The following is a 26,871-nucleotide window of genomic DNA, read 5'->3' on the forward strand; positions in this document are numbered from 1 at the left end:
CCATATCTTCAAAACCATACCTCACAGAAGGTCTAACACCAACTCTTCTAGCTCTCTCACGAGCTATACTCGGTTGATCTACTTTTGAGCTAGAATTTTCAGGCAAAACAACTTCTAATGTTTTAGGCACATTAGTTTCTGGTTGCATATCAATTTCTGTAGTAACTATTGATCTTCTCCACCTTGATTTGTAATTCATTCACAACTGAAGTGAATTTCATCACCACCTATTTATCAATACTACTACTTTCTCCCACACCAGTAGACGTCACAAAAGGCTTCACAATTGAGTTAAGCATGGAATTTTCATCAAATATCCTATTCCTACTAAGTATAACTTTATTCTTAGAAGGTGACAAGACTAGATATCCCTTAACTCTCTCCTTAAAACTCACAAATATACCCTTTTTAGATCTTGGTTCTAATTTACCCTCATCAACATGATAGTAGACAGTACAACCAAACTCTTAATAAAGAATAAACTACAGGCTTACCAGACCACACCTCGTAAGGTGTTTTATAATCAATAGTTGCGTGAGGTCCATGATCGATCAAATAACATGTTGTATTTACTGCTTCTGCCCAAAACCTTCTAGCCAACCCTATATTAAAGAGCATGTATCTTGCTTTCTCCAACAAAGTCTGATTCATACGTTTTGCAACCCCTTTTTTGTTGTGGAGTATATCTGACAGTGTGATGGTGAAAAATTCCCTCAGCTTTAAAAAACTCATTAAATTCAGATCCATAGGATTCCAAACCATCATCAGTTCGCAGCCTTTTGATCTTCTTCCTAGTTTGATTTTCAATCAATATCTTCCACTGCTTGAAATTCTTGAAGGCTTCACTTTTATGTTTCATCATAAAAACCCAAGTTATTCTTGAGTAATCATCAATAATAGACATAAAATACTTACTTCCCCCAATAGATTCAACTCTGGAAGGTCCCCAACATTCTAAATGAATATAATTAAGTGTCTCTTTTGTACGATGAACACCTTTTGAAAACTTCATGTGATGAAGCTTTCAATGTTCACAAAATTTAAAATCATGCACCTTGTGCCCATATAGAAGATCCCTTTTGACATAATTTACATCGTTTTTTCACTCATATGACCAAATCTCCAATGCCATAACTTAGTCACATCATCCTTGTGAATGACAGACGATGCAGCAGCAACATAATCTGTTATTGTGGAACCTGATAGGAAATACAGTGTTCCACATTTTATGCCTTTCAGAACTACCTCAGAACTCTTGTAGACATACAATGATCCACCTTTACTTTTAAAACTGTAACCCTTACTATCAAGTACATTAAAGGATATCAAACTCTTCGTCATTAATGGAACATGCCTAACCTCGTTCAAAGTGTAGAAGACACCATTATGTGTTCGTATCTTGACTGAGTCGATTCCAACTATCTTGTACACAACACCATTAGTCATGTTAACATTCCCTCCGTCTATTTACTGATACGTTGAGAACAACTCTCTATTTGGGCACATATAATAAGATGCCTCAGAATGAAGTACTCACACATCATTAGAATGTGAATGTTCATTCACAACTAAAGTTATATCTCCTTCAGAATTAATATCAACTTCTTCAAGATCAATCTCAACTTGTGCAATAGAAGAGGATGCTTTCTTTTTGTCACTCTTTTCCTTATTTTCCTGATACATTTTTATCTTAGAAAATTCGGTTTTCCAATGCTCCTTTTCTTTACAATAGTGACAACATCATCTGACTTAGAATCCTTTGACTTTGAAGACTGATTATTCTGATTTGACTTTTGCTTACCAAAATTCCTATGTCCCTTGCTCCCTGTAACAACTAATCCAGATGCCTGACTTTCTGTACCTAAACTTCCTGCATTCTGATGGTCTTCTCTCATAAGCAACATGGACTTTGTATCTTTTAAGGTCAGTTCCGTTCAATATACGAGTCAACGAAAGTCTCATACGATGGGGGCAAAGACATCAACAAAATTAGGCAATATCCTCAACATCAACCTTAATCTCTATGTTATGCAGATCTATTAAGATTTTATTTAATTGATCAAGATGGTCTCGTAGAGACGTACCTTCCTGCATACGTAGATGATACAGACGTTTCTTCATAAACAACTTCTTGGTTAAAGATTTCGTCATGTAAAGACTTTACAACTTTAACCAAAGACCAGCAACAATTTCTTCATCTGCGACCTCGATGATGATGTCATCAACCAAACATAGCATGATTGTCGAATTAATCTTCTCTTGAAGAGTATCATTCTTCGTCATCTATAACAACCTTCTTTGACTTACCAGTTAGCAGTGCCCACAGCCCCTGCTGCTTTTGCAGGGATCACGTCTTGATCTACCATAAACTGAAATTGTTCCTCTGGTAAATTTGTCAAATTTTATATTCATGACAAACATCTTCAATTGTCGAACAAATACAAAATTTCGAAAACCCTAACGAGACTTTGATACCAATTTGTTACATAATCGACAATTAAAGAATATAAAAAAAAACGTAAAAGAATCAACACACAGATATACGTGGTTCACTAACGGCGTGTTAGCTACGTCCACAGGGCAAAGAGAGAACAGTAGTATTAAAGAGAATGTTTTCTGAATACTTTTCTAAATACACAAACAATGCCTCTAAGATTAGAGAGTTTATATAGCACACTACTCTAAACCCTAGATCATAATAGTAAATAACTACAAATAAATAAATATGCTAAATTTGAATTTTGAATAAGTTTTTAGACATAATTTTGGATAGTTTTTAGAGATAATAGAGAGACTCTCGTACTTGGTTTTTCGAAGCGCCAACAAACAAATTCAAGACATTCCAACATGGAAACATTATGCTAGTTAGACCCCGCAAACTTTGAGTCTATGTTTTTTTTTTTTTTTTTTTTTTTTTTTTTTTTTTTTTTTTTTTTTTTTTTGAGATTTTTACTTGAAAATTTCTTTTTAGGTCATATCTTTCATAAATGTCTTTAAATTTGAAAATTTTCATTGAAAGCTTTAGGAGATAATTTTGGACAATTTTACCCTTCTTTCCATTTTTTTAATATATCCATTTTTTCTTGTAACTAATGAGTCATCTTTTCTTTTTGTCATTAATAAGGCTTTTTCTTTACTTTTTGTTGTTTATAAACATTCATTTCCATTAATATGTGATTAATGAGATTTTCTTTTCCTTAATTAAAGAGTTGTTCTTTCATCTTCCTCGTCCATTGATTAATGAAATTTAGTTAACCTTAATTGTATGAGTGTTGATTTGTCTTCTTCAGCCAATTACAAATTTATGGTTTCAAATATTCGTCCTTTTTTTTTTTTTTTCACTATATACAATGGTAAAATATATATGAGGTTATTTAAAATGCATTTAAAAGAAGTACAAATTTAGTGTCGTTATATGATATATAATCTATATTTTAATTTTACTCTCATTTATATTGAGTTATATATTCCTAATATTTTGTCATATATAAATGTATATTTAGTTCTTTTCCAAATATATACCTCATATTATATGCTTTAAATTAGATCAAATTATTTATAAAAAAAAAACAAAATTCAAAGAGTTCAAATTCTTAAACTAGTGCTTTGAAATGTATTAGTAATCTTTTCTCTCTATGATATATATACAAATATTCAATTGTATATTTAATATATATCGTAGGAAAATCGTATGAGTTTGCAAAGTACAGTCAAAGATCACATACTAACTATATTTAAATTAGTAGAAGGTACCGTAACCACAATAATTGGAAATTGAAACCGAAAACAAAATCTACAAATATACTTAGATCAGTTGCTCATTTGTTTTTAACTTCTGAGATTGATATATATGGATTATTTGAAATAACCCAGATTATATATGGATTATATATGAGTGTCAAGAAAAAAGAGACAAAAGGTTTAATTTTCTCACATAGCCGCTAGACCCCTCCCCCCACCCGCTTCTTGTTTCATGCGAGTATATGCCTCCCCAATTCGTGAGAGCACCCCGTGACGATGGCAACCTCCATCAATTGCCATTCACCTATAATCGACCACCGCACCACCATCGTTTGCGCCTACGATTGTGCTCTCTCTCGCAAAGACGTTGAACGCCAGCGTCAATTCCTCGATCGCCAACCTCAACCTTTGCTCTTCGCCAGCCGCCTGCAACTCGCTCCGCTCGGAAAAAGAGAAAGAGCGTGAGGAAGAAAGTATTCAATCAGATAAAGAAGGAAAGAATAGGGGATTCAGATGATTTCCCTTTATAAAAAAGAACATCAATGGACACATGGATACGTGAAACCCCAGGCTACGCATGGGGTAGAGATAAGCAAAACATATATATATAATGGATGAGGTGATGATAAATAGAACCCAATATTAGTGATAATTTGTAGTCTATTGGACTATTTTTTTAACTAAATTGAGTGTAGAAGATAATAGTGTAATATAGGCCTAGAATTAATGTATGTAGAAATACTTTTTTAAAAATTTAAATACGTTTATTATTAATTAACATCATATATTTTTAATTAAGGTTATATAAACTCTAAATTTAAACTTTCATCTTTTTTTTTAAAAAAAAATAATAATAAACTTTCATCTTTATGCAGTCCACACCCCAATAAAAACTTGCCATGTGGCAGAAAAAAATTTGATTGATGTTTTCTTACTATGTAGGAATAATGGAATACATAGGATTATGTGCAACTTAGGCTACATCTAATTATTGTTTTTTTTTTCTATTGAACCGGTTACTCTCTGATGGATAGAAGATGACAGCAACGAACGGTCACAAACGACAATCGTCAGAAAATAGAACCTGCAAAAAAGAAACTTATTATGAGCCACGGATCTTGTTCTCTTTAAGACGTTTCGTGGCTCTACCCAAATGTGCAAGTAGTTCTACAGACGTGTCACGTCGTTCCTAGGATAAAACAATCCAAAATAAATAAATATGTCTCGATCAGAGCTGCATTGTAACCGATCGGAAAACTCACACCCTTCAAGATTGATATGCTCGGAAACTAAAAGAGGAAGAAGGAATGAAGAGAAAATGGAGCGATACTGTGAAAAATGAGTTGTGAAAAACTGATAAAAGGTTTGCGCCTTTTATAGGCCTCAAGGCCAACTGCAGCGCGAAACCAATGGAGAGAGAAGCACATAGTCGTGGAACGTGCACGAGAACCACGCATAAGACGTGGGAAGTTTCACGAATCACGTAAGAAGTGAAAGACTGGAATGGCTGAAGGACTTTTGCTTTTGTTTATTTTTAAAAAAACAAAAAAAAAATTGTTATTATTATTGTTAGAAAAAATCGTCCCGCCACGCCCACCCGACCGGATGATTTCAGCATACCTACATTTGTCTATCTCCTCACTCTAAAAGGTGAATACCCCCTAGGGTCTAAACCCACAACCCACTTCCCAATCTTAGCAATGTGAGATTCTCATAATGTTTTTTCATTTAAAACTTAAATTTTCACTAACATTTTTCCTTTATCTCGGATCCTTTGAGCAAGGAGGTCACCCAACACATATGATTGTTGCAAAGCTAAGCACACTTAACTTTTATTTAATTATTTAATTTAGCCAAATGCACATTATTTAATAGAAGTAGTAGTTACTCATTCTTTTTAAATTTTTCTATCATTATGATTTCTCTTATTTATATATGATATTAGCTCATCTATATACTCCTTCTCTACTATGACGTTACAGTAGTATACACAGTTTCTCCGATGATCAAAAGTAGTCCTACAAAAAAGTACTTTATTTGTCTCTAACACTTTTGAAAATACATTAAATTCCTTCTCTTAATTAAAAAGAAATCCTGAATCCGAGCCTATATGCATCCCACGTCTTTTTGATAGCCAGTGAGGTACAATCTGGGGCCCATGATTTAGACATAATCACTTCGAATCAATGATTAGCCTTCAAATAAAATAACAAACCAAAAATTCAGGGAAATCAATTTATACTTCCAAAGCTTTGGAAAATTTAGACCATGTTAGCAGCGAATTATAATTCGCTGAGAATATGAAAAATCGCTCATACGGATGAAGAACTATTGCCATCTATTTGACTATTCATCAAATTATTAGGTTGAAATAATCCCAAACTTTGACCGTGTTAATTGATTTTTCACTTATTTCTAATCTTGGCCAATATCTTTCCAAGGAGCCAACCACTATTTTTAGTACTTTTAAAACACATTTATATGCGATAGAACTTTATGAACATAGATCAGTCGCTTAAAAGAATTCTAAAACGATTAGAAGAAGAATTATTGAGCTGCACGAGCATGTCGATCCAAGTGCAAATTAATGGTTTTCTTAAATCTATTCTGTGCACATATGGTCAGTAAACATATGCATGTGCAACCCATTTCTGTGCTTCTCTCTTTCTCTCAAACAAAAGATTAGGTACAATTATTTTTCAGAATAGGAAGCCACCCAATGTCATATAATAATATGACCATAAAATGTGGATTCAACAATGACCAAAATCAAAATCAAATCCAAATCCAAATCCTTATCGATTGGGGGGGTGAAAACTCTATTCCAGCTCAGAATGGCAGCTAATATGAGATCAAAAAGTGGATCTTCAAGTTTTGAATCTGCCCTTTGAGCCCAAGTTTGCCTGCTGTCAAATAGCTTCTCAAATTCCCAATTTTCAAGCCTTCTTCCTCCTTGGTTTCCAGCTTGGCCATGTCTACAAATACCAAAAGACAGAACAAGTGTGAACGGTTTAAATGTATATATGATCAGATCTCAGAGTTGATCACTGTGGCAGAAATTTCTGGTGGTTCCGTTGCCACCAGATCAAAAGGGCAAGGCAGTTGGTTAAAAGTAAAAAATATGATTGAGATTTGACAGCTGAGACTAGTATATGCAACTATAATAAGATGCATATCTCTTCAAAATTGCGGCAAATGCATTGAATCTGATCAAATGTGGCTACAGAGTGAGAATTTCAAACTAATTCATATGCAACACTCACCTGATGTGCAGATGATTCGATCTAGTTTTGCATTGATAACATGGGTCAGCCCTGTTGGTGGTAACAGCTACAGATCAACCAACTCCCTGAACTGAATCAGGGAGAAGGAAATTTAGCATACCTGAAGAAATATCAACAGGGCTGTAAGATCTCCATGGCTCCTTCCATTCCATTTTGATTTGCGAAATTTCGTGCATGAATATAGTAAGAAAACAAAATGTAACCAATGTTAGATCAAAGTGATAAGACAGGATCAGGTAAAGAACAGTTTCACCTGTAAACTCTACCACCATACCAGCAAAAGAATATTCGCAACAGGGATATCTTCAGTAATACGTATTAACCGAGCCTGCAAATGTTCTATAGGAAGTGGAAGAAAATAAGTGATTTACTACAAGACAATCAATCACAACAATTGAAGTATACAGAGGGCCTTGCAGAACCATCAGAAACAAACAACTACTAAGACCAAAAAAGTGGCCAATATGACAGAAAACTGATCTGACTACAAGAGCTGAGACAGGCCGATGGTTCCTATCAAATTCCTATCCAATCCAACTATTGTCAGTGTCTATTACAATGGCATCGACGGCGACAAAGCTAAATAGTCACATCACTAGAGCAGGAGAAAACAAATGAAAAGAGTTGAGAATTCACATCACGAGTCAGTTGTTAAAGAAATATGTTCTATTGGCAATAATGTGTATCAATCCAAGTACCTTTGGAGCCTTACATGATTAACGAACCCAAAGAAGTATGTAACAAAATAAGCTCACAAAACAAGTGGAAACTCATTCTAAGAAACGTCATTAAAATTCTTATTGAAACACTAACTGACATAATTTACAAGAAACCACTAAGCTGCAAAAAACAGACGGAGGTTTCTATTACAGAGAAGGAAAGCTGAAAACAGTTACAATCATCATCAATGCTTTAGCCAAATTGTACAGAAGTAACTAAAAGTCTCACACTTCTACAAATACTTTGTAATTCTCTTCAATTAGTACGCTGTCCATTGTCAACACCAAGACCATACAAAACACCTGCGTATTTCTGTATAGATCCATTGAAAAAGGTATCCCTTAACTTCCTAAAAGTACAGGCGGTAAGCAAACTATCTGATCCTGCTTGATGACAAACTCCAATCCTCTCAACTTCTAATAATTCCGCAAGCTTGTTCAACCCACCATGGAGACTGTTGCAAAACTTCATCAAATGCTTGATATCATAAACCACCGGAAAATAGACATTGATCAACTCAAAAAAACCTGCCTGATCATTCGGTAAGCCTCGGCAAGTTAGCAATTTCAGCAAATAACCAAAATCATACCCACTATGAAACGTCACCCAATTCACATCATTGTTCAACACAACCCCAGAAGACATTAGAAGCTCACCAAAACGATTGACATCAATACCCTCTTCATTATTCTTCTGGAAATCAATACCACACTGACGAAGAAGCTCAATGGAATCACTAGCAAAAATATCATTACCAATGTTGAACTCGCGGAAATTGAACTGCCAAATGCAAAACTTATCAGTTCCACAAGTTGGGAGATTCCCATTCTCATCAGAGAATGTAAGACCCAACTGAATCAACTTCAACATATCAACATTATCTTTAAGAGTCCGATAGTTGAAATCATTGATATTCTTGAAAGCGCCCAAAGGACGAAGTACAACACCAGGGAACTCAGTATCCATAGCTATATAATTAAACTCATCAACAATCTCACGGATTAACGCAAACTCCTCTTCCAAATTAGCGTTCCATACTTCACGGATTTGAATCGAATCGCCTTTGGGTAAAATCGACATTCCTCCAAGGTCAACTCGATAAGAGTGCCAAAACGACAAAACCCTAAAAGAAAGATGGCGAACAGAGGTGGGGATCTAAAAAGAAGCAAGTGGGGGCGTCGGAAAACCAACGCCAGAGTAAAGAAGGTAAAGAAATGTTTACAGATCTGAAAGATTCAAGAAGGGGGGGTTAAGTAGAACCCTAGAAATGAAGTGATTTTAAGCCAAGAAAAGGGAAGTGGGTACGTAGATCTGACCTTGAAACTGTGAAATTGGAAGGTGGGAATGGCAGATCTTGAAGAAGGGGGTTTGGGGTTTTGATCTTTGGTAGAAATGGAAGAGAAGGAGGTCAACGGAGGAAGAGGAGGACGAACAGCAGCAGCAGCAGAGAGAAATACAGGGTTTGAGAGAGAGCTCGCTAAACGCTCACCCTCTCCCTAAAACATTGCTCAACGCTCTGGTAGACGACGGGAAAGTGATGTTCACACTTCCCAATCCGACGTCGTTTCGATGTAGATCCAAATCCTTTACCAATACGACGCCGTTCTCTCTCACCTTGCTCTTCAAGTCGCTTTTCTTTCCAATTTTCTTCAATTTTGGCGTCCCTCCTTTTTCCTTTTTCTTTTTTTATTAAAAAAATTCCAAAAAATATTACTACTTTATTTCAAAAAAATATTCTTAAACTTAGAAAATATATCAAAAATATCGTCAATACTTCTTTAAAAAATTACACCTAAACTTTATTTTGCATTATTATTTTTAATCTTAAAAAAAATGATAATTGTCATTACTAGTTGTCTACGCCACACCATAACCTCTCTCATCCATCTATGACTTAACGGTTCTCTATTTTTAAGGTTGGCAATGGGGTCGAGGCGGGGCAGGGCAGAGATGGTTCCCCATCCCCACTCCCGTCCATGTGCGGAGATTCCCTGTGTTTCCCTTGTGTTTCCCCATGGAAAATTTTAAAAAAAAATCCCTAAAACTCTTTTTAGTTTGAGTTTGGACACTTTAATTGGGCTTAAATTGAACTAATCAAAAACTAGGCTAAATGTCGAGAGTTATATATATATATATAAACCTAATCGAGGCGAGATTGGGGACGGGGACGGGGATGGATATCTTCCCCATCCCCACCCCGTCCCCGATTTGAGGACCCTAAAGGGATCTCCGATTTGACCCCATCCCCAATCAAATCGAGAATTCTTTGCCCCAATCGGGATGGGTGAATTTTGTCAACCCTATCTATTTTCACTATTCTCTTCAATATTCTATTATTTTCCTTCTTCATCCCCCCTCTTCTATCCCTCGTCCCCTGATCTCTTGATTGTTGATATTTATTTAGCTAAAAAAAAATACTCATCTAATTAAATTGTTTTAAACTTAATTATTTTTCAACTCAAGATAACTTTAAACGAATGGACTATATTAATAGTGTAGCCATTTTTAACCTTCTTTTTTAAAGTTGAGAATATTAATACAACCTTTGAAAGTTTAGGAATATGTTTAAAAAGAGTTAGAAATATTATTTGTCTATATATTAACAGTAAGGATGTTTTTTAAAAAACAAAATTAAAGTTTAAATATTACTAAAAAATTTTAAAGTTCGAAAGTATTTTTTAAACAAAGTATTAACTATTTTCATCCAAAACTAATAGTAAATGTATTTCTTAACTTTTTTTTTTTTAGTTTAAGAGTATTATTGAAATTCATGAAAGTTTCGAATATTTGTAACATAAATTATAAAGATCAATAAGGATCCCTTATTAGCTCCCAACGGACCAACATGGATTGGATGTATTGAAATAATAATTTGAAATATTCAAATTTATGTAATAAGTAAGGAAAAAATACATTTATTGTATTAGATAGAAAATAAGTATTGTTGTAATAAGGTACACTATTATAAAATTGATTTGCATGGGATTCAAATTAAAATAAGAGAATTAATATATTTATATATTATTTAAATAATTAATTATTATAATATGAGATATAAAAACGAATAATCATAATTAATTAGGTTTAACCTAATCAGTCGACTTTATAGAGTGGAAGAAAAGGAGGGTCTTCCTTCTTCACAATTTTGGTGTCCCTCCTTTTTCTTTCTTTCTTTTTTTTTTAAATTTTGTTTATTTCAAAATATCGATCATGTGCTTAATTTATTTATGTCTATATTGTATTACAAATGATGGTTAGCTTATGCAAAGTTTAACCAACATTTTTCTTATATTATTATATCATATCTTGATTTTTAATACATTCTCATGTGTGTTTTTCTATTTACTCATATATTATTCTTTTTTTTGTGCAATCATGTCAAACGGGCATTCATAAAATTTTGGTTCAAACTCAGATATTCAATTTCTTATTTTAAGCAAGGCAAATATGATCATGTTTACTACAATAAAATGGTATGTTGAATTTAATAATGTTTTAAAATGACGAGTATACAAACTATATCCAAATTTGAGTATTTATCCATCTTATCCATCTTTTATTCTATTAGTTTCTTATGCTTCAGTTATGTTATTCAATTTTTCTCATACCAGCCTACAATGCTGGTAATTAATAGTGAATTGTTGAAAATTAAGATGAAAAAGGTCTTCTAGGATATGAAGTTTCAAATAATTGCTCGGTAGAAAATTTGAAATTTCATGCATCTCTTACATGTTATTTTTATGTAAACCTACAAGTAGACAATTTTTTTAGATTAAATTGAAAAAATGTTGATACACGATAAAATAAATTGAAAATTTTATACATAAATTAAATTGAAGAAATACTCAAATTTATAAACTAAATAATATATTTACTATTTTCAAATTACAATAAAGAAAAAAGATAACCAAAATACAATGATGAGCGTAAAGTAGAAAGAAATAATTGAAATTAATTGAATTGGTACAGTAGTATTCTTCTATTTTCTTGACTTACTTTAATACTTTGTTTTTTCACTTATTTAAAAAGAATTACGTCTTTGGTGAAATTTTGTGAAAAATAATTTTGTTTGAATGAAGTTAAGTGTAGTTCCCTATAAACCATTGATAAATAATGCTCTCATAGTTTGTATTGATATGATTATATATTTGGAGTTTTAATCAACCGAAGAAGATATATTATTGATTGATGGTAAAGATTAGTATAACATAATAGATCTATCTGCCAGGCACGCAACGTGTGGTGAAAATGTTATACTTCTATCACCAACACACTTTGGATTTACATCTAGCATTTCTTGGTATTTGCACCCTTTAGGCATCGTTAAATTTTCCAATATGGAACAAAGGTCTCCCACTCCCTTAACTTTTGCTATGGACCTATACCTAAGTCATTTCCAACTATTATCTCCACTGGCTTCTTAATTTGATAGAAGTTTTAAAAAAATGATGGAAAATATTCTAATTGTTTTTTAGTTAAGTTGTTATTTTATCTCTAGATTCTAAAACGTTCTACTTCTACCTTTGAATTTTGAGTTTAGTTTTCATTTGATCCCTAAGTTTTCAAATGTTACAATTTTATCTTTGAGTTTAGAATTTAGTGTTCATTTGGTCTTTAAGAGGCAGTTTGGAGTATCAACTAGAAGTTGATGGAGTGGGTGGGGTTATTATAGTCCACTCCATATTTGTGACACCGAATATCATACTTGAATGTACAACTATTATAACTTACAATTAAGTATAGTAAATACTATTTCAAAACTCTCTTTACTATAATACTTACTATTTGCAACACTACTTATTATTTTATGTTCATGCTCTCTTTTCTTCTTCACTACATATTTCCTACCAAAACAAAGTTTAAACTCCAAACACAAACTATTATAATCCAAACAAAAATAATCTGCACTCCAAATACTGACGATTATAACTCACTAACTATAATAATCACTAACTACAATGGTCAACTCAACGCTCTAAATACTCTCTAAGCTTCAATAGTTTGCATTCTTACCTTGATTTAAAAAATATTCATTTTTAGACTTTGATGGTTTTTTTAATATACAAAATAAATACTTCTTTTAGACTTTGATGTGAATTGCAGGTTAATTAATTTAAAATGATGTTGGGAAATTTTTAATGAATCTCAATAGTGATGAAAAATCAATGAAAATTAATCTAATAGTTAAGTGATACATATTAACACATAGAATTAAAAATGATTTTTTTAGTAAAAAAACAATGGTAAATAAAAGTGTAAATATTGAAACTTAAGGACCAACTTGAATCAAACATAAAATACAGTAATAAAAGTGTAACATTTTGAAATTTTAAAAATGGAATAAAAACGACTCAAAAGCGAAATGCCGAAAAAGATATTTTGAAAGGAAAAAACTCTCGCTTTGTAACTTTCATGACATGTCAAAGTGAGTCTAACTCATTTTCGAATCCATCTACCTTAATTGTATGTAAAAAAAGATTCTTGACGTAACACTATTTTTTTTTTGTTTGCTAGAAGCTCTAATTAAAAAAAAAAAAAAAAAACAGCAACAACAACCAACAAATATATAGATCTTATTTTAAAAAGAATTATTATAAAATTATACGAAGGAAAAAAAAAGTAATTAAAATTTTAGATGAGTCGTATTCACGTCATGTTTAATGGTGTACTGTTCAAGTTAGTTTGCCCAAAATAACAAATGCACGGCACAACACATGTGACTTTTCTTTTCCTTTTTCTTTTTTCTTCTCTCCTTTTTTTTCCTCCTGAAAATCGACACCTCATACCAATTTATTCTTATTTTTCCTTTTCCATAAAGTCGACATGTCATATACCAATCCAAAAATATTTAATAAAATGACTTCTATCTCTCATTTCGGATAATTTGATATTAATTTGGTGGGTCAATCAACCACATGTCATTCTAGTCTAGAAATCAATTAGTGAACAAAGGAACACAGTCTCAATCAGTTAACAAAAAAAAAAAAATCAATTTTTTTTAGGCATGTTCAAATTATTTTCATAATCATGTGTTAAATATCAATAATAATGACTCATAGCCAATATTTGGTCAGGAGAGGGTATCGTATTGCACGATTGTACGATAATCCTCAGTCGGCTTTGAGGGAAAGTGGTTGATTTGATTGGTGGAAGAAATTGTGGAGGGAGTTAGTATTCCTGCAAAGGATAAAGAAAGTATTCCATGGGTTGCGTTTTGATGTGAGTGGGTGGCTGACTATTTAGGTGTTTTCTTTCGATTTGTGTCATCTCGAACCGAGGTTGGTGCGGAGTGGTCGAACTTAAGTCCTTCCTACATTTTTGGGGTTCTGTGTGATGTTAGTGGATGCCTCCGATATTTTTAAATACTTCTAGATATTATTTAAATACGTTTCTGACAGTAATTTGATATATATATATTTTTACGTTTATCTTTTTTTAAAGAAAAAAATGTTCAATTTATCTAATCTTTCTCAATCTAAAACTAGACATACTATATTAAAACCTCATTATTTGAGGCCAAAACTAAAAGAAAAAAAATAAAATAAATAAAAAATCAAATCTTAGAATTATCTAATCTTCATCTTCATATTTGAGTCCCCACAAAGTCCATCGAAATATAGCCCACTTGAATATCTTCGACAATCCCACAAAGAAATTCTTCATTTATCTTCATATTTCTTCCTCTAATCTTCTTTCTTCTTTTCTAATCAATACGAGTCACTTATTGCATTTTATTGATTATTGTACTTCAACATCTTAGATGTTGCTTTTTGTATTGTATTTCATTGTTTGTATTGTATTTTGTACTATTGTCATTAGCTTATATGCTAAATTTATCTATATTCTAGATATTTATAAGGAAAAAAAAAGCTTATCTTCAACGTATCAATATTCTAGTTTTTTAGAAATGGACGTATCGCTGTAGCATATCATATTCGTATCTCGAATTTGTATATGTGTTTGTGCTTCATAGGTTAAGGCTACTGCATATGGTTTTAGAATGACGTGTTTGCTGTCCATTTGTACTAAGATGTGCGCGATGATGAAGGGGTTGCATCTTTCGATATAATTAATCATTTGATTTATCATTTTTTGGAGGTTCAATACGTCATCAAGGATATTTGGAACTTGCCCTCTTCTTTCCAATCAATTTTTTCTTGCTTTGTGTGTCAATATCGGGATAAAACTACTCATCAGTTGGCTTATCGAGGCTTTTCTCTCCTGTTGCCAAAGATTGGAAATTTTTACACTACAAAAAATTTGGTCTTTTATGTCGATTGGAAAAACTAAAAACAGATGTATAATGTCGGTTTAAAAAAATGGATCTTTTATATCGGTTTTAAACTGATATACTTTAATGTCGGTTTTAAACTGACATTGTAGAACCTATTTATATTTTTTAGTAAAATATCTCCTCTCTTTCATAATTTTATTTTCTCTCATTTCTCGCTTCTCTCCTCCAAACCCTCTTTTTGGCCTTTGACCTCATCTTCCAAACCCTTGCCTTCATCCGTTTTATCCGTTCACGTGTAGGTCGTCGTCGACATTATTCTCTTGTTCATGTGTAGGTCGATCAGGTTGCAGGTGTTATTCTCTTATTCACTTGTAGGTTGATTTGGTTTTCGGCGTTATTTTCTCGTTCGTGTGTAGGTCGATCCGACATCGCTCCATTCGTCGTGGGTTTCTCGTTTGTTATGATTCGTCGCTTCGTTCGTTCTGGATTTCTCATTCGTCGTGGTTTGTCACTCTGTTCGTCATGGATTTCTTGTTCGCTGTGGTTCGTTGTTGGTTTCTCGTTCGCTGATCTCTCGATCTGGCATCGCTTCATTCTCTTTCTCTCTCCCCCATCGAACTCTCTTTAACCCACACAGTAGTTGATCCGCGCTATTGATCTCCCTATCTCTCTTTTTTTCTCTCTTACTCTCACCGATTTGCAGGCCACGTGCTAGACCTAGCCACTGGAATTTGTCGCCTCTCGCTGGAGTTTATTGGGTAAGATTTTTGAAATTTTTATGATTTTTCTTAGAGATTCTTGAATATCTCCTCCTTGTTTCTCTTGACAACGGATCTAACAAAAGTGTCGCTCCATCTTGTCGGATCTGACTGTTGCGTAGCTCGACTTGCTCGATCTAAACACATTTGCCAACATCTTACCTGATCTTGCCACATCTTGCTGGAATTTTGAGTAAAACCAGTAAGTTTTTGGAATTTTTTGGCTCTAAATTAGTGAATAAAATTTAGAATGGAAGATTGTTTAGTTGTAAGTTTTTCGATTTTTTTTTGCTTTAAATTAGTTAATTATTTCCCATATTATTTCTCTGTGAATTCTGAATATTTTAACTTCTTTTTCTTATTATGTTGATGACATTTTGTTTATTTGATTTTGGTTTCTACAGTTTTTCAAGGATAGAAAAAGTCTAGTATTGTGTGATATTTGATATTTGAAGCTCACAATATTGTGTGTATATATCTTTTGCTGATTCTTGCAACTTCTATTATTTTATATATATATATATATATATATATATATATATATATATATATATATATATTGTTGGTTCTTGCAACTTCCATCTTAATATATTAACTGTGAATCATACCTTTTGCTTATTTGTGATTGTTATATGGCAATTGTTAGTGTTGTGGAAATTTGTTTGTGTTATGACAGGATTGAATCAAAGTTAAACAAGTTGGTATTCTTACAATCTCTTTGGTCTATTTTGGATTATATTTTGCTACTCATGTAAAATCATAGTTAAACAAGTTGGTAATCTTGTGAAAATATGATTATGTATAGGATTTCGAAACATTATGAGTGTTGGATGAATTTTGGGTATTAAGGTTCTTCTCAAATGTTATCTTAGACATCAAAGGTTCATTTTATTCACTTCAGTTTCAAATAAGGATTTGAACTAAGTTCTAACCTTGGAACTTGAATGTTATTATTTTAGGAGTCTCTTGATCGTTTGAGAAGCACTTTTAAAACTTTTAGGTAAGTAGAATTATACTTATTGAGGTATGTTTTCTTGTGTGCTAGCATGATCCTTGATTTATTACTATTATGCATAACTATTAAATCATGTTATTCTGAGCTGATGACGTATTCTGATACGGTTAGGTACACCTAGATACTCACATTCCATTGATTTTAATTGTGTATAACATGCTGAAATGCTTTGATGTGACTCTATTGATATAATTGAAGGAATCGAATTCCCACGGAAGCATGTGAACATCTTGCATTTAGACATTAGATTTTATGGGGAAAAAAAAGTAAAATAAAACATGCATTTGTAGGATAAACACTCAAATAAAACATAAGCATGCTAGGAAAGAGGAAAAAAAAAAGGAGAAATGAAAACTCACATTTGTAGATTCCTCTAGCTTTCCTCTTCCACCATTATAGACGATCTCGAACTTCGCCAAGAAGAAGGACACCACCAACAAAGCTACCTTGCTATTCCCTAAGATTCCAAAGAACTTGTAAGAGTGGAATCCAAGAACTTTTGAGAGGAAAAGGGAAGATAATTTCTAGAGAGAATTTAGAGAGAAGGTGGAGGCTTGGAAATTAGAAATTTTTTGTGTAATCGAAATCCTTTGCTCTAAATGGGCTATAAGGATATATTTATATAGAGGATAGTTAACTCGTTCTCGAAGTATTTCTCTTACTTTTAGTGCTAATTAATTAAATAACCCTTATTTAACTAATTGACACATTAATTAAATGAGCATATATTAAATCCTATTTAATAGATACATTCAATTAGTTATCATAAATATCATATATTTATACTAACCTCCAATCTCCCTTATTTCTTAATCAATTAATTAACCATCAATTAATCAATTAAAAACTATATTAAATCATATTTAATATGGAGTTAATTAACATATAAATATCACATATTTATATGTACATCTCTTTATGAATCTGATTCATATAAATCTATTATTTGAATCTTATTCAAATATATATCTCTCACGTAATTTAGATTATAGATCATATCTATGATTAATCATTATATATTAATCTCATTAATATTAAATTCTCATTTGATTTAAACAATTTAAATCATTCCTCATTACTATCCTTTAGTGAGCTAACAAGGGACTTTATGTGTTGCGTTTGATGCCCTAAAGTTTTGTGTTCTGTAGTTTGTAAACAGTTTGTACAAACGTTTGTGATGTATAATATATGATATTTACTTCACATCTTGATTTTGCTCAGTTAATTGTTTTATTTGCTTTACCACAAACCAATAAACCTAAAATTCCTGGTTATCTGGATGTAACTTAAGCATGTACGTGGTGACATACAAGTGGATCATGTCTTAAGTGATAGCCAAAATGGTCTGTAGTATATGGATATAGGAGGGAAACCTTATCTTGGTAATGCTACGGATGCGGCCCACTCTGTGGAATGGTCACAAGTGTTGTGACTTGTCATAGATAGTCTGATCCTGATCATTCATGTAGGGGACATGCGAGTAAGGGTGTCCTATACAAAGAGTTTGTATAAGACCTGACCACGAAGTGTTAACATTTCGTTATATAACACCGTTCATGACAGAGACTTTACTTCACTAGGATGACCATAGGTAACATGACCATTATCCTGAGTGAGTTGGGAACTCCTGCCATTGAGGGCGGTCCTTTGATTTGTATGGGTGCGAGTAGCCAGGTCGTCGACTTAAATCTACCACTTTGGGGATTCGTCTGATTTGGGAGCTGGGAACTCAGCTACACAAGATGAAATTCACTCCTTTCCCGAAGCAGGGGTAAGTAGATAGATAACTCCTTTAAGGGCTGATTCCAAGGCTTGAACGATGTGGCGCCACACACCTTTTCTTGGCCCAAGAGGTGTGCACACATAGTTGGACTACGTTGTATTGTTCATTAGAGGAATCAGTGGTACTTAAGGAGTGATATGTAATTATAGGGGCAAAACGGTAAATTAGCCAAGCTATACTTACGAGCATCTGTGAAGAGTCATTGTACTCATGATTGATTATATCCAATGGACACAGAAATATATTTGTGGTAAGAAGAGTTCAGATGTTGGTTTTTAGTGGAATGTCTGACAATTAACGAATGGTGGATCTCGTGGCTAAAGAGTTTAGTCAGTTATTCACGTACCGTTGGAGCTTCGAGCCACAAGTCCATAAGGTTCCCTTGGTAGATTGGATAAAGTTGAAAATCGATTTTTGGGTCAATTTGAAATGTACAAATTGACAAGAGGGAGTTCGATTATATATGATATAATTGACTAAATGTATGAGACACATTATTATGGAGAAAATTGGATATAAATATGATTTATATCAAGTAAAGGAGAAATTACTATAGTAGATATATGATATCAAATTATAGATTAAAAATATAATAAGATTATATTCATTATTTAATTAATTAGGCGACTATGAGATAATTGGCCACAAATTTCTCCGGAATCGGGTGAAAGTGGGAAGATCGAATTCAATTCTTGTAACTGAAGAATAAAATGAAAATTGTTTTCATTTTGTATGAGATTCAAAAATTTTCTCACGATGTGAAAACTTTACGATCGCTTAGCATTGAGAGCTGGTGACAAAAATTTAGTGAACGCAATTATGCAATGCATGTCTTAAGGTAAGCGTTGATACTCATGCATCGGTGGTCATGCGTTGGAATGAAAATATGCGTTTATAAATGTATGCGATGACCATGCGTTCCCGTCACAAGTTTTCTTGCGCTCACGCCAAACATAACGCGAACGTAAGTTTCTCAGGTGATCCGAGGTCAAACTCAGGGACTTGTAACTAAATGCTATGCGATAATGTGTTTGCAGTGGATAAATAAAAGAATGATGGGAGGAGGGGGGGTTTAAGCTACAAACTACTCCTACTCCTAATTGACAGACAAAGCATTGGAAGTATGAATGAGAGGTAGAGACACGATAACTGTTGACGCGTAGTAAATGCATGGAAAATAGATAAAATGTGAGGATGTCTTCATTGCAACCCTAAGTTTGACCGCAAGGGCAACCTTAGCCAACTCAAGCTATGCGATCATGCTACACACACTCGAGCCTAACTCTAGGACGTATGCGATGTGCGAAGTGTCGACAACATTATTCCTAAGCCTCTATTCCTACTTATGTACTCCCACAATAAACAAGATGAATGCATACCACCATATCCTACTTCTTGGATGCATGCAATATCCTCTCCGTAGGGTGCATATGCCATGTAATAGCAAACGAAACTTATTCCTAAGTTCCCCATTCTTGCTTATGCATTCCAATCCGCTCTCCTGAGACTTAGATTGGGTTTTTAGACTACTCTCCCAAGTATGCCTAAATGATGAATGATGCACTCATAAGACAAGGTAACCGCATAAACTTGGCTGACGTAAGATTATTCCTTTCTCTAGTGAACACTTGCTTACACTGCTTAATGCGACCAACCACTTACCCTCCCAGGCAGTTAGTTGTTGCTGATTTTACTCATAGACAAGCATTGCGTCCGCTTATAGACAAGCGTTGCTAAATCTTCACACTAAGCAAATAAGGTTTTCTCACACACTCACGCAACACACACCTCCCGGTGGTTTGCTACATGCTTCATATTCCTATGCTGCATGATTAAATATACGATACTCTAGCAATCTCACTAAGTGATGCAATGAAAGTTAAGAATTCTAAGCAAAGAAAGATGGAGATGGAATCAAAGGAAACATAGAAATGCATTGAACGAACAACGTATTAATTTATTAATCCAAAATGTACATTTGTTAATCTAAAATGTAATATAATACAATATAAGAAACGAAGAGAAAATGAAAGAACCAGCTGGAAGTAATGACTTGCTTCCAGCAGATGTGTGTTAAGGCTGCCGGTGGTGCCATAGAAGGGCGGTGGAGCTGACTCTCTCGAGATCTAACTCCAATGAAGGCTTCGATTTTCACTCGGAATGGATGAAGGAGATGAAGAACTCTCAACTTTCTTCTAACGCTTTGGTCTGGATCACAAGGATCCACCCGAAGGTAGAAACTTGGATGAAATGAAATTCTGCTCATCGGCTTCTATTTATAAAGCTTGATCGCCGATAGCATTAATGGACCTGCTCTGACTCTGACATTCGCGGCACGTTGGTTCTTTTCTGAATCTCTGTTGCTAACGGTGTAGTAGATGAAATGTCAACATCATCTTTTGATTTTTCCGAGATATGCGTTGATGCTTCCATTCCACCAACATTGTGTTCATCCCTCTATTATGGTTATCATCGTGTAGCCGCAATCTTTCAATGACCGCATTCACTTGGTTACCACAACTTCTACACGATGACCGTAATCGCTTGACGATCGCAACTCCTATGCGATGGACACATGCGGTTGATTACTGCAACACCCATGCATTGAACGTATGCGTTCATCTTTGCGACGGAGAAGTTCTCCATATGCGGTCGTCTATGCGATAGCCCGGCTTCCGCATCTGCGTCCACTTTCTGCGTTAACTACAAAGATAGACAATTGAACACATAATAACGCATAATAGTGGGTTAGCCGAGATTCTTGATGCTGAACGACGCAAACTCATTTTCTCATGCTTAACAGCCCTCATAATTCTAAGTAAAAGGCCTAAGATGATGTACATTTCTGCCCGTCATTAAGAGCCTATGTGATAACGCCCATCGTCCTAAATGACCGCACACCATCGCACTAAACAATCGCATGCGATTTCTAAACGATCGCTTAGTGCACCGAGCGGACCTAAATGATCGCTTAGTAAAACCTACACGATCGTGTACCTTTTCCTAAACGATAAGCACTCGACTATACGATAGTCATCTACTATCTCCCGCCCTTTAGATTCTCACTCCGAGAATACCGAAGGCTTCGAGTGGTGGTGTCGTCCCCGGTTGCTGTTGGTTCGTCCGCTGCCGATCGTGTAGAAATTGTGGTGTTGTTAGGTGACTGTTTACTGGGCGATAAGGCGTGTAGAGGAGCTTGCTTCCGCTGGACTGAGTTCGAGTGAAAATTATCTTCAACTGGTACATTTACTAAGTCTTTTGTATTTTAATTGTTAAAGCATGCCTATAATTGGTGTTACAATTCATATTTGTTTTTTAAAATGTATATGTGGTAATTCTATCACAATGAAATCGGAAGATCCGCATATGCTCATGGATACTCTTGTTTAAAACTTGGATGACATAGATCTAAGGTCACAGTTCTAATTTGATTAGCAACTCTTAGACTTTAATCTTTTAATCAGCTTAATATGATTAAATTGACTAATAAAAGGTTAAAGTGTAACAAATCTATCTATAAGGGACCTTTTGTCTAAGATGTGTTCTGTCTAGGCTGGGGTATTTAAGTTGACGGAAACGAAACACCCCTACCTGGAAAGGTGAATTAGATAGATTTGATGCATGCATGCAAGTTAAGGACATTCCATTAAAGTGTTCAAATGTGACTACTTGAACTTATTCATATTTCATAAAAAAAAGTTGTTTATGAGCAGACTTAAAAAGATGACTTAGACTAAAATCAGTAGCCGGATTGTTTAGGTTAATGAACCCCTAGGTAGAATATTCAGTGGGAGGTACTTGGGGCATATGATGCTTCATTTAAACCTTTCACGCTTCTTCTATATAGTCCACACCGTGAGATCTACCCTCGGCCTTGTGGCACCTTGGGAATGTCCCCCTAAAGGGGTGTTTGGGTAGGTTAATATCAAGGTGGATGGAGAGAGTGTTCATAGTAAGTGAGAGCAGGAAGTGTGACAACATATCCTTGGTCTCCCTCGTTGGATTGAATAAAGTTACTTCGCATCGCCTCGAGGCACCCTGGAAGTGTCCCCCTATAGGATGGAAGTTTTGCGCGTTTCTTTATTTGATCTCCTGTAAGAGGATAAGGTTACTTAGTCTCTTGTCCTAATCTGCTTCTTCCCTACGATGGGCTCATTAGGGCGAGACTCTGGCATCGAAAGCGAGGGGTCACACTCTCGTGGAATTGTTAAAGGTTAACAGTTTTGGACCAAATAAATGGTGGCTGTTAGGTTCAGTTCAAAGAGTTGGTTCTACCGAATGGTTGAGAAGGTCTTATACCAGTGAAGGGGCATCTGATCACCCCATCGGTGATGTTTATCCTGCCTTGCTAGGGCTTCATTGCAAAATAGAGTCTTACACTTAGGGTACTTGAAACTGTTTTGCAAAATTAATTGGTTAAAATGTGGTTTAACAAAATCTAATAAAAGTTTTGTTTGTTTTTCAGCAACAAGTTTTGAAAATAGCCACAGCCACAATTTCTTTGCTTAGCGCCGAGAAATTAACTAGTGATAATTTTTCAACATGGAAACACATGATCACGACAATTTTAATCATCGAGGATCTCAGGTTTGCTCTTACGGAGGTCTTTCCTCTTATTCCAGCTTCGAATGCCGCTCGAAATGTTCGGGAGGCATACGAGCGATGGACACAGGCAAATGAGAAGGCCCAAGCCTATATCTTGGCAAGTCTTAATGATGTCCTGGCTAAGAAGCATGAGCCCATGGTCTCAGCGCATGAGATCATGGAATCTCTGTAGGGGATGTTTGGACAACCTTCTGAACAACTCAAGCACGAGGCTCTTATGTATATATTCAACTCCAAAATGGAAGAATGCACCTCTGTTCGTGAACATGTGCTTAACATTATGGTCCACTTCAATGTGGCGGAGTTGAATGGGTCTACCATTAATGAGGGCAGCCAGGTTAGCATAATCCTACATTCTTTACCGGAGAGCTTCCTACACTTTGTTAGTAATGTGATTCTTAACAAAGTGAAATATACCCTTACAACTCTCCTCAACGAGCTGCAGACCTACCAATCTTTACTGAAAAGTAAGGAGAGGAAGAAGACTGAGGTAAATGTTGCTTCATCTTCAAGGACGTTCCATAGAGGTTCGATCTCAGGAACAAAGTATGCACTTTCTACTTCTAACTCTATAAAGGGGAAGAAGAAGAAGTGTGGTAAGAGGAAAGGGAAGGCGCCTGCTAACTCGCCACCTGTCATCCCAAGAAGGCATCCGTCGTCGGTTGAAAAAGGAAAATGTTTCTACTACAATCAGGACGGATACTGGAAGAGGAACTGTCCTCGTTAGTTGAAGGAAAGGAAGGCTGCCAAGGCTAAGGCCAAGGCAGATAAAGGTAAATATGATTTACTTGTACTTGAAACTTATTTAGTGGAGAATGATGATTCTACCTAGATAATTGATTTGGGCGCCACTAATCACGTTTATTCTTCTTTTCAGGGGATTAGATCCTGACGACAGTTAGAGGCTGGTGAGATGACGATGCGAGTAGGCACCGGACACGTCGTCTCAGCTGTGGCAATGGGTGGGATCCAGTTAACTTTACAAAATAGGTTTCTTGTTTTAAATGATGTATATATTGTTCCTGAATTTAAGAGGAAACTCATTTCTGTAAAGTGTTTGCTGCAATGTATATAGACTATTTCGATTAATGTGGATAAAACGTTTATTCATAAAGATGGTTTTAATATTTGTACAACGTATCTGGAAAGTAACTTGTATGTGCTAAGACCATTAGCCATAAGTTCCCTCCATAACACAAAATTGTTTAAAACTGTCGTAACTCAATCTAAACGTCAACGAACTTCTCCAAAAGAAAATGCCCAACTTTGGCACCTTCTATTAGAGCACATAAATCTCAATAGGTTGAGAGATTGGTGAAGAATGGACTTCTAAGTGAGTTAGAAGAAAATTCTTTACCGGTGTGTGAATCTTGCCTTGAGGGTAAGAGGAATAAAAGACCTTTTTACTGGAAACGGTTATCGAGCCAAAGTGCCTCTTGAGTTAGTCCATTCTGACTTTTGTGGTCTTATGAATGTGTGAGCCCGAGGTAGATATTGTTAGATTTTATGTCCTAAAACTCGTTGTTTGTAAATTAATAAACATATTCTGTTTTGTTTTTCGATAAATTTGTTATTGAAATTGTGACCTAAATCCAATAAACTAAGATTCTTGGCTATAACATGAATACTCGAACTATATGTAGAGACATATCATAGGATCAAGTTCAAGTATAAGTATAAGGATAGGGTTGGGTACCTTATCCTGGGGACACTATGGACGCGGCCCACTTTGTATTAAGTACAAACGATGAGATCCTAAATTGTTCGTGTAGAGACATGTGAGTGGGGCGTCCTACGCAATGAGTTTGCATAAGACAAGACCGCGAAATTAGTCGCTTTCTCTTTATAACGCCGTTTACTGAAGAAACTGACTATTTCACAAGATGACCTAGGTAACTCGATCTTAATCCTGAGCTAACTATAAACTCCTGTTTATACGAGATTATCCTTTAATCTGCATGGGTGAGAGTGGCCAGACATCGTAAACTCAACAAGCCTACCATTTTGGGGATAAGATCGGATAGATAGCTAGGGACATAGTCTCGCAAGACGGAATTCTCTTCTACCCATTTCAGGGATAGTAGAGAAGTTGTTTCCTTAAGTACTAACTCTAGGATTTGAACAAGGGGCTCCACCCTCTCCTTGGCCCGAGAGGGACTTAGGTTTGATGGTTTGACCACAAACCGATTGTTCATTAGAGGATTAGTGGAACTTACGGAACAAGAAGTACTATAGGGGTAAAACGAACATTTGACCCGGCTATAGCTACAAACATCCAGTGAAGGATCGACTTACTGAACATGGTTATATCAAGTGCACGGAAATATATCTACGGTGAGGGGAGTGCAGCTACTGGGCTATAGTGGAGTATCCCGGTAGTTAACGAATGTTGGTTAGCTTAATTAATGAGATTAGTCAGTTAACCTCGAATCGTTGGAGCCCATGATCTGTAGGTCCATTAGGTCCCCCTACTAGCTCATATCGGAATAAAGTCTAGAAAAATTAGATAGGAAACTTTGAATCGTTCAAAATCGGGAAAGGGTATTATCGTCAATTGTGTTTGACACAATAATTTAATTATGAATTAAATTATTAAATGAGAGATAAAGTATTTAAAAGTGTTTTAAATACTATATACATGAATAAGGATTCATATATAATGGATTGCACAAGGTTAGAATGATTAATTGGATTAATCATATGAAATTAATTAGAAAAGTTTCAAATTAATTACCAAAAATTAATTTCAATTTAGAATTGAAATTAAAATTAAAATGCAAGCTAAAATCAGATTTTCAATCAAGGATAGTGGATTTTGTTGGAATCCCATTTATGTATGGCGATTCAAAGTGGAAAAACAACTCATCCATGCACTCTTGCATGTAATGTTATATGAACACCTAGAATCCACTATTGCATGCATCTCCACCATGTGTCTTGTATCTTAAGGCTTCTTGATGCATGGATTTACTCTATAAGTAGAGGTAGAATCAGATTGAGAGCTGAACACAACCATTTCCATGCTGTTATGCTGCTGGAATTTGGTCTCAAACTCACCTACCTTCATATATCTCTCTAGAGCTTGAACCTTCAAGCATTCCCTTCCTATTCCCTATCTCTATAAACTCCCACAAGTCGTTCTTGGCTCGGAGAATAGTAGGAAAGACACTAGAGGTGGTCCACACACCGTTTGTGAGCAAAGGAATCAAAGGGAGTTGCTGAATTGGTCTCCAAAAAGGTTGGTACAAATTCTGCTCTCTGTTTATGGTATTTGGACAGCATGCTTTCATTTTCTAAAATTGATGTAGTTAAGTGCCTCCGATCCTAAAATTTCTTCTGCATGTATTATATGAACACCTTCAATTAGTATCAGAGCATGATTAAGGCACCTAACATACATTAATTTTAGCTTGGTGGGTAGATTTTCATATGATGAAACTGTGTAGAAACTAAAGAAAATTGGTTTTGGGATTGAATTTAATTCTCATTCAATTCATTGGAATTAATTGTAATTGCCTACATGTTTATGGACATCAATGTGTTCATATGGAGTCTGTAAATTTTGAGAGTCAATAGAGTCCATTTAGGCCGTCAATTTGAAGAAATTCGGAGACTGTTCAAAGCTGGCCGAAAATTCCAGCATGCTGTTTTTTTTAGTTTCAGCCCAAGTGTGTTCTTCACTTAAAGGCATAATGGTCCGGTTCAAGCAATCCAAGGGCGGTTCGGGTCGG

At 34.8% G+C, this 26,871-nt stretch overlaps 1 protein-coding gene and 1 long non-coding RNA gene across 2 annotated transcripts; both read right to left on the reverse strand.

The window, feature by feature from the left end:
* Positions 1–6,309: 6,309 nt before the first annotated feature.
* On the reverse strand, positions 6,310–9,377 carry LOC120075888 (uncharacterized). The gene is made up of 3 exons (XR_005481452.2): positions 9,062–9,377; positions 7,005–7,364; positions 6,310–6,716 (listed from the first exon to the last, which is right to left on the reverse strand). It is a non-coding gene; the product is annotated as an uncharacterized LOC120075888 (long non-coding RNA).
* On the reverse strand, positions 7,799–9,063 carry LOC150036394 (putative CCR4-associated factor 1 homolog 7). The gene has a single exon (XM_090312946.1). The coding sequence runs from the start codon at positions 8,823–8,825 to the stop codon at positions 8,001–8,003; it is 825 nt and encodes a 274-aa protein (XP_090169072.1). The 5' UTR covers positions 8,826–9,063; the 3' UTR covers positions 7,799–8,000.
* Positions 9,378–26,871: the final 17,494 nt, after the last annotated feature.

The sequence above is a fragment of the Benincasa hispida genome, chromosome 4 (assembly GCF_027475165.1).
Source record: "Benincasa hispida cultivar pf3 chromosome 4, pf3_genome.v1.1, whole genome shotgun sequence".
Classification (NCBI taxonomy): Eukaryota; Viridiplantae; Streptophyta; class Magnoliopsida; order Cucurbitales; family Cucurbitaceae; genus Benincasa; species Benincasa hispida.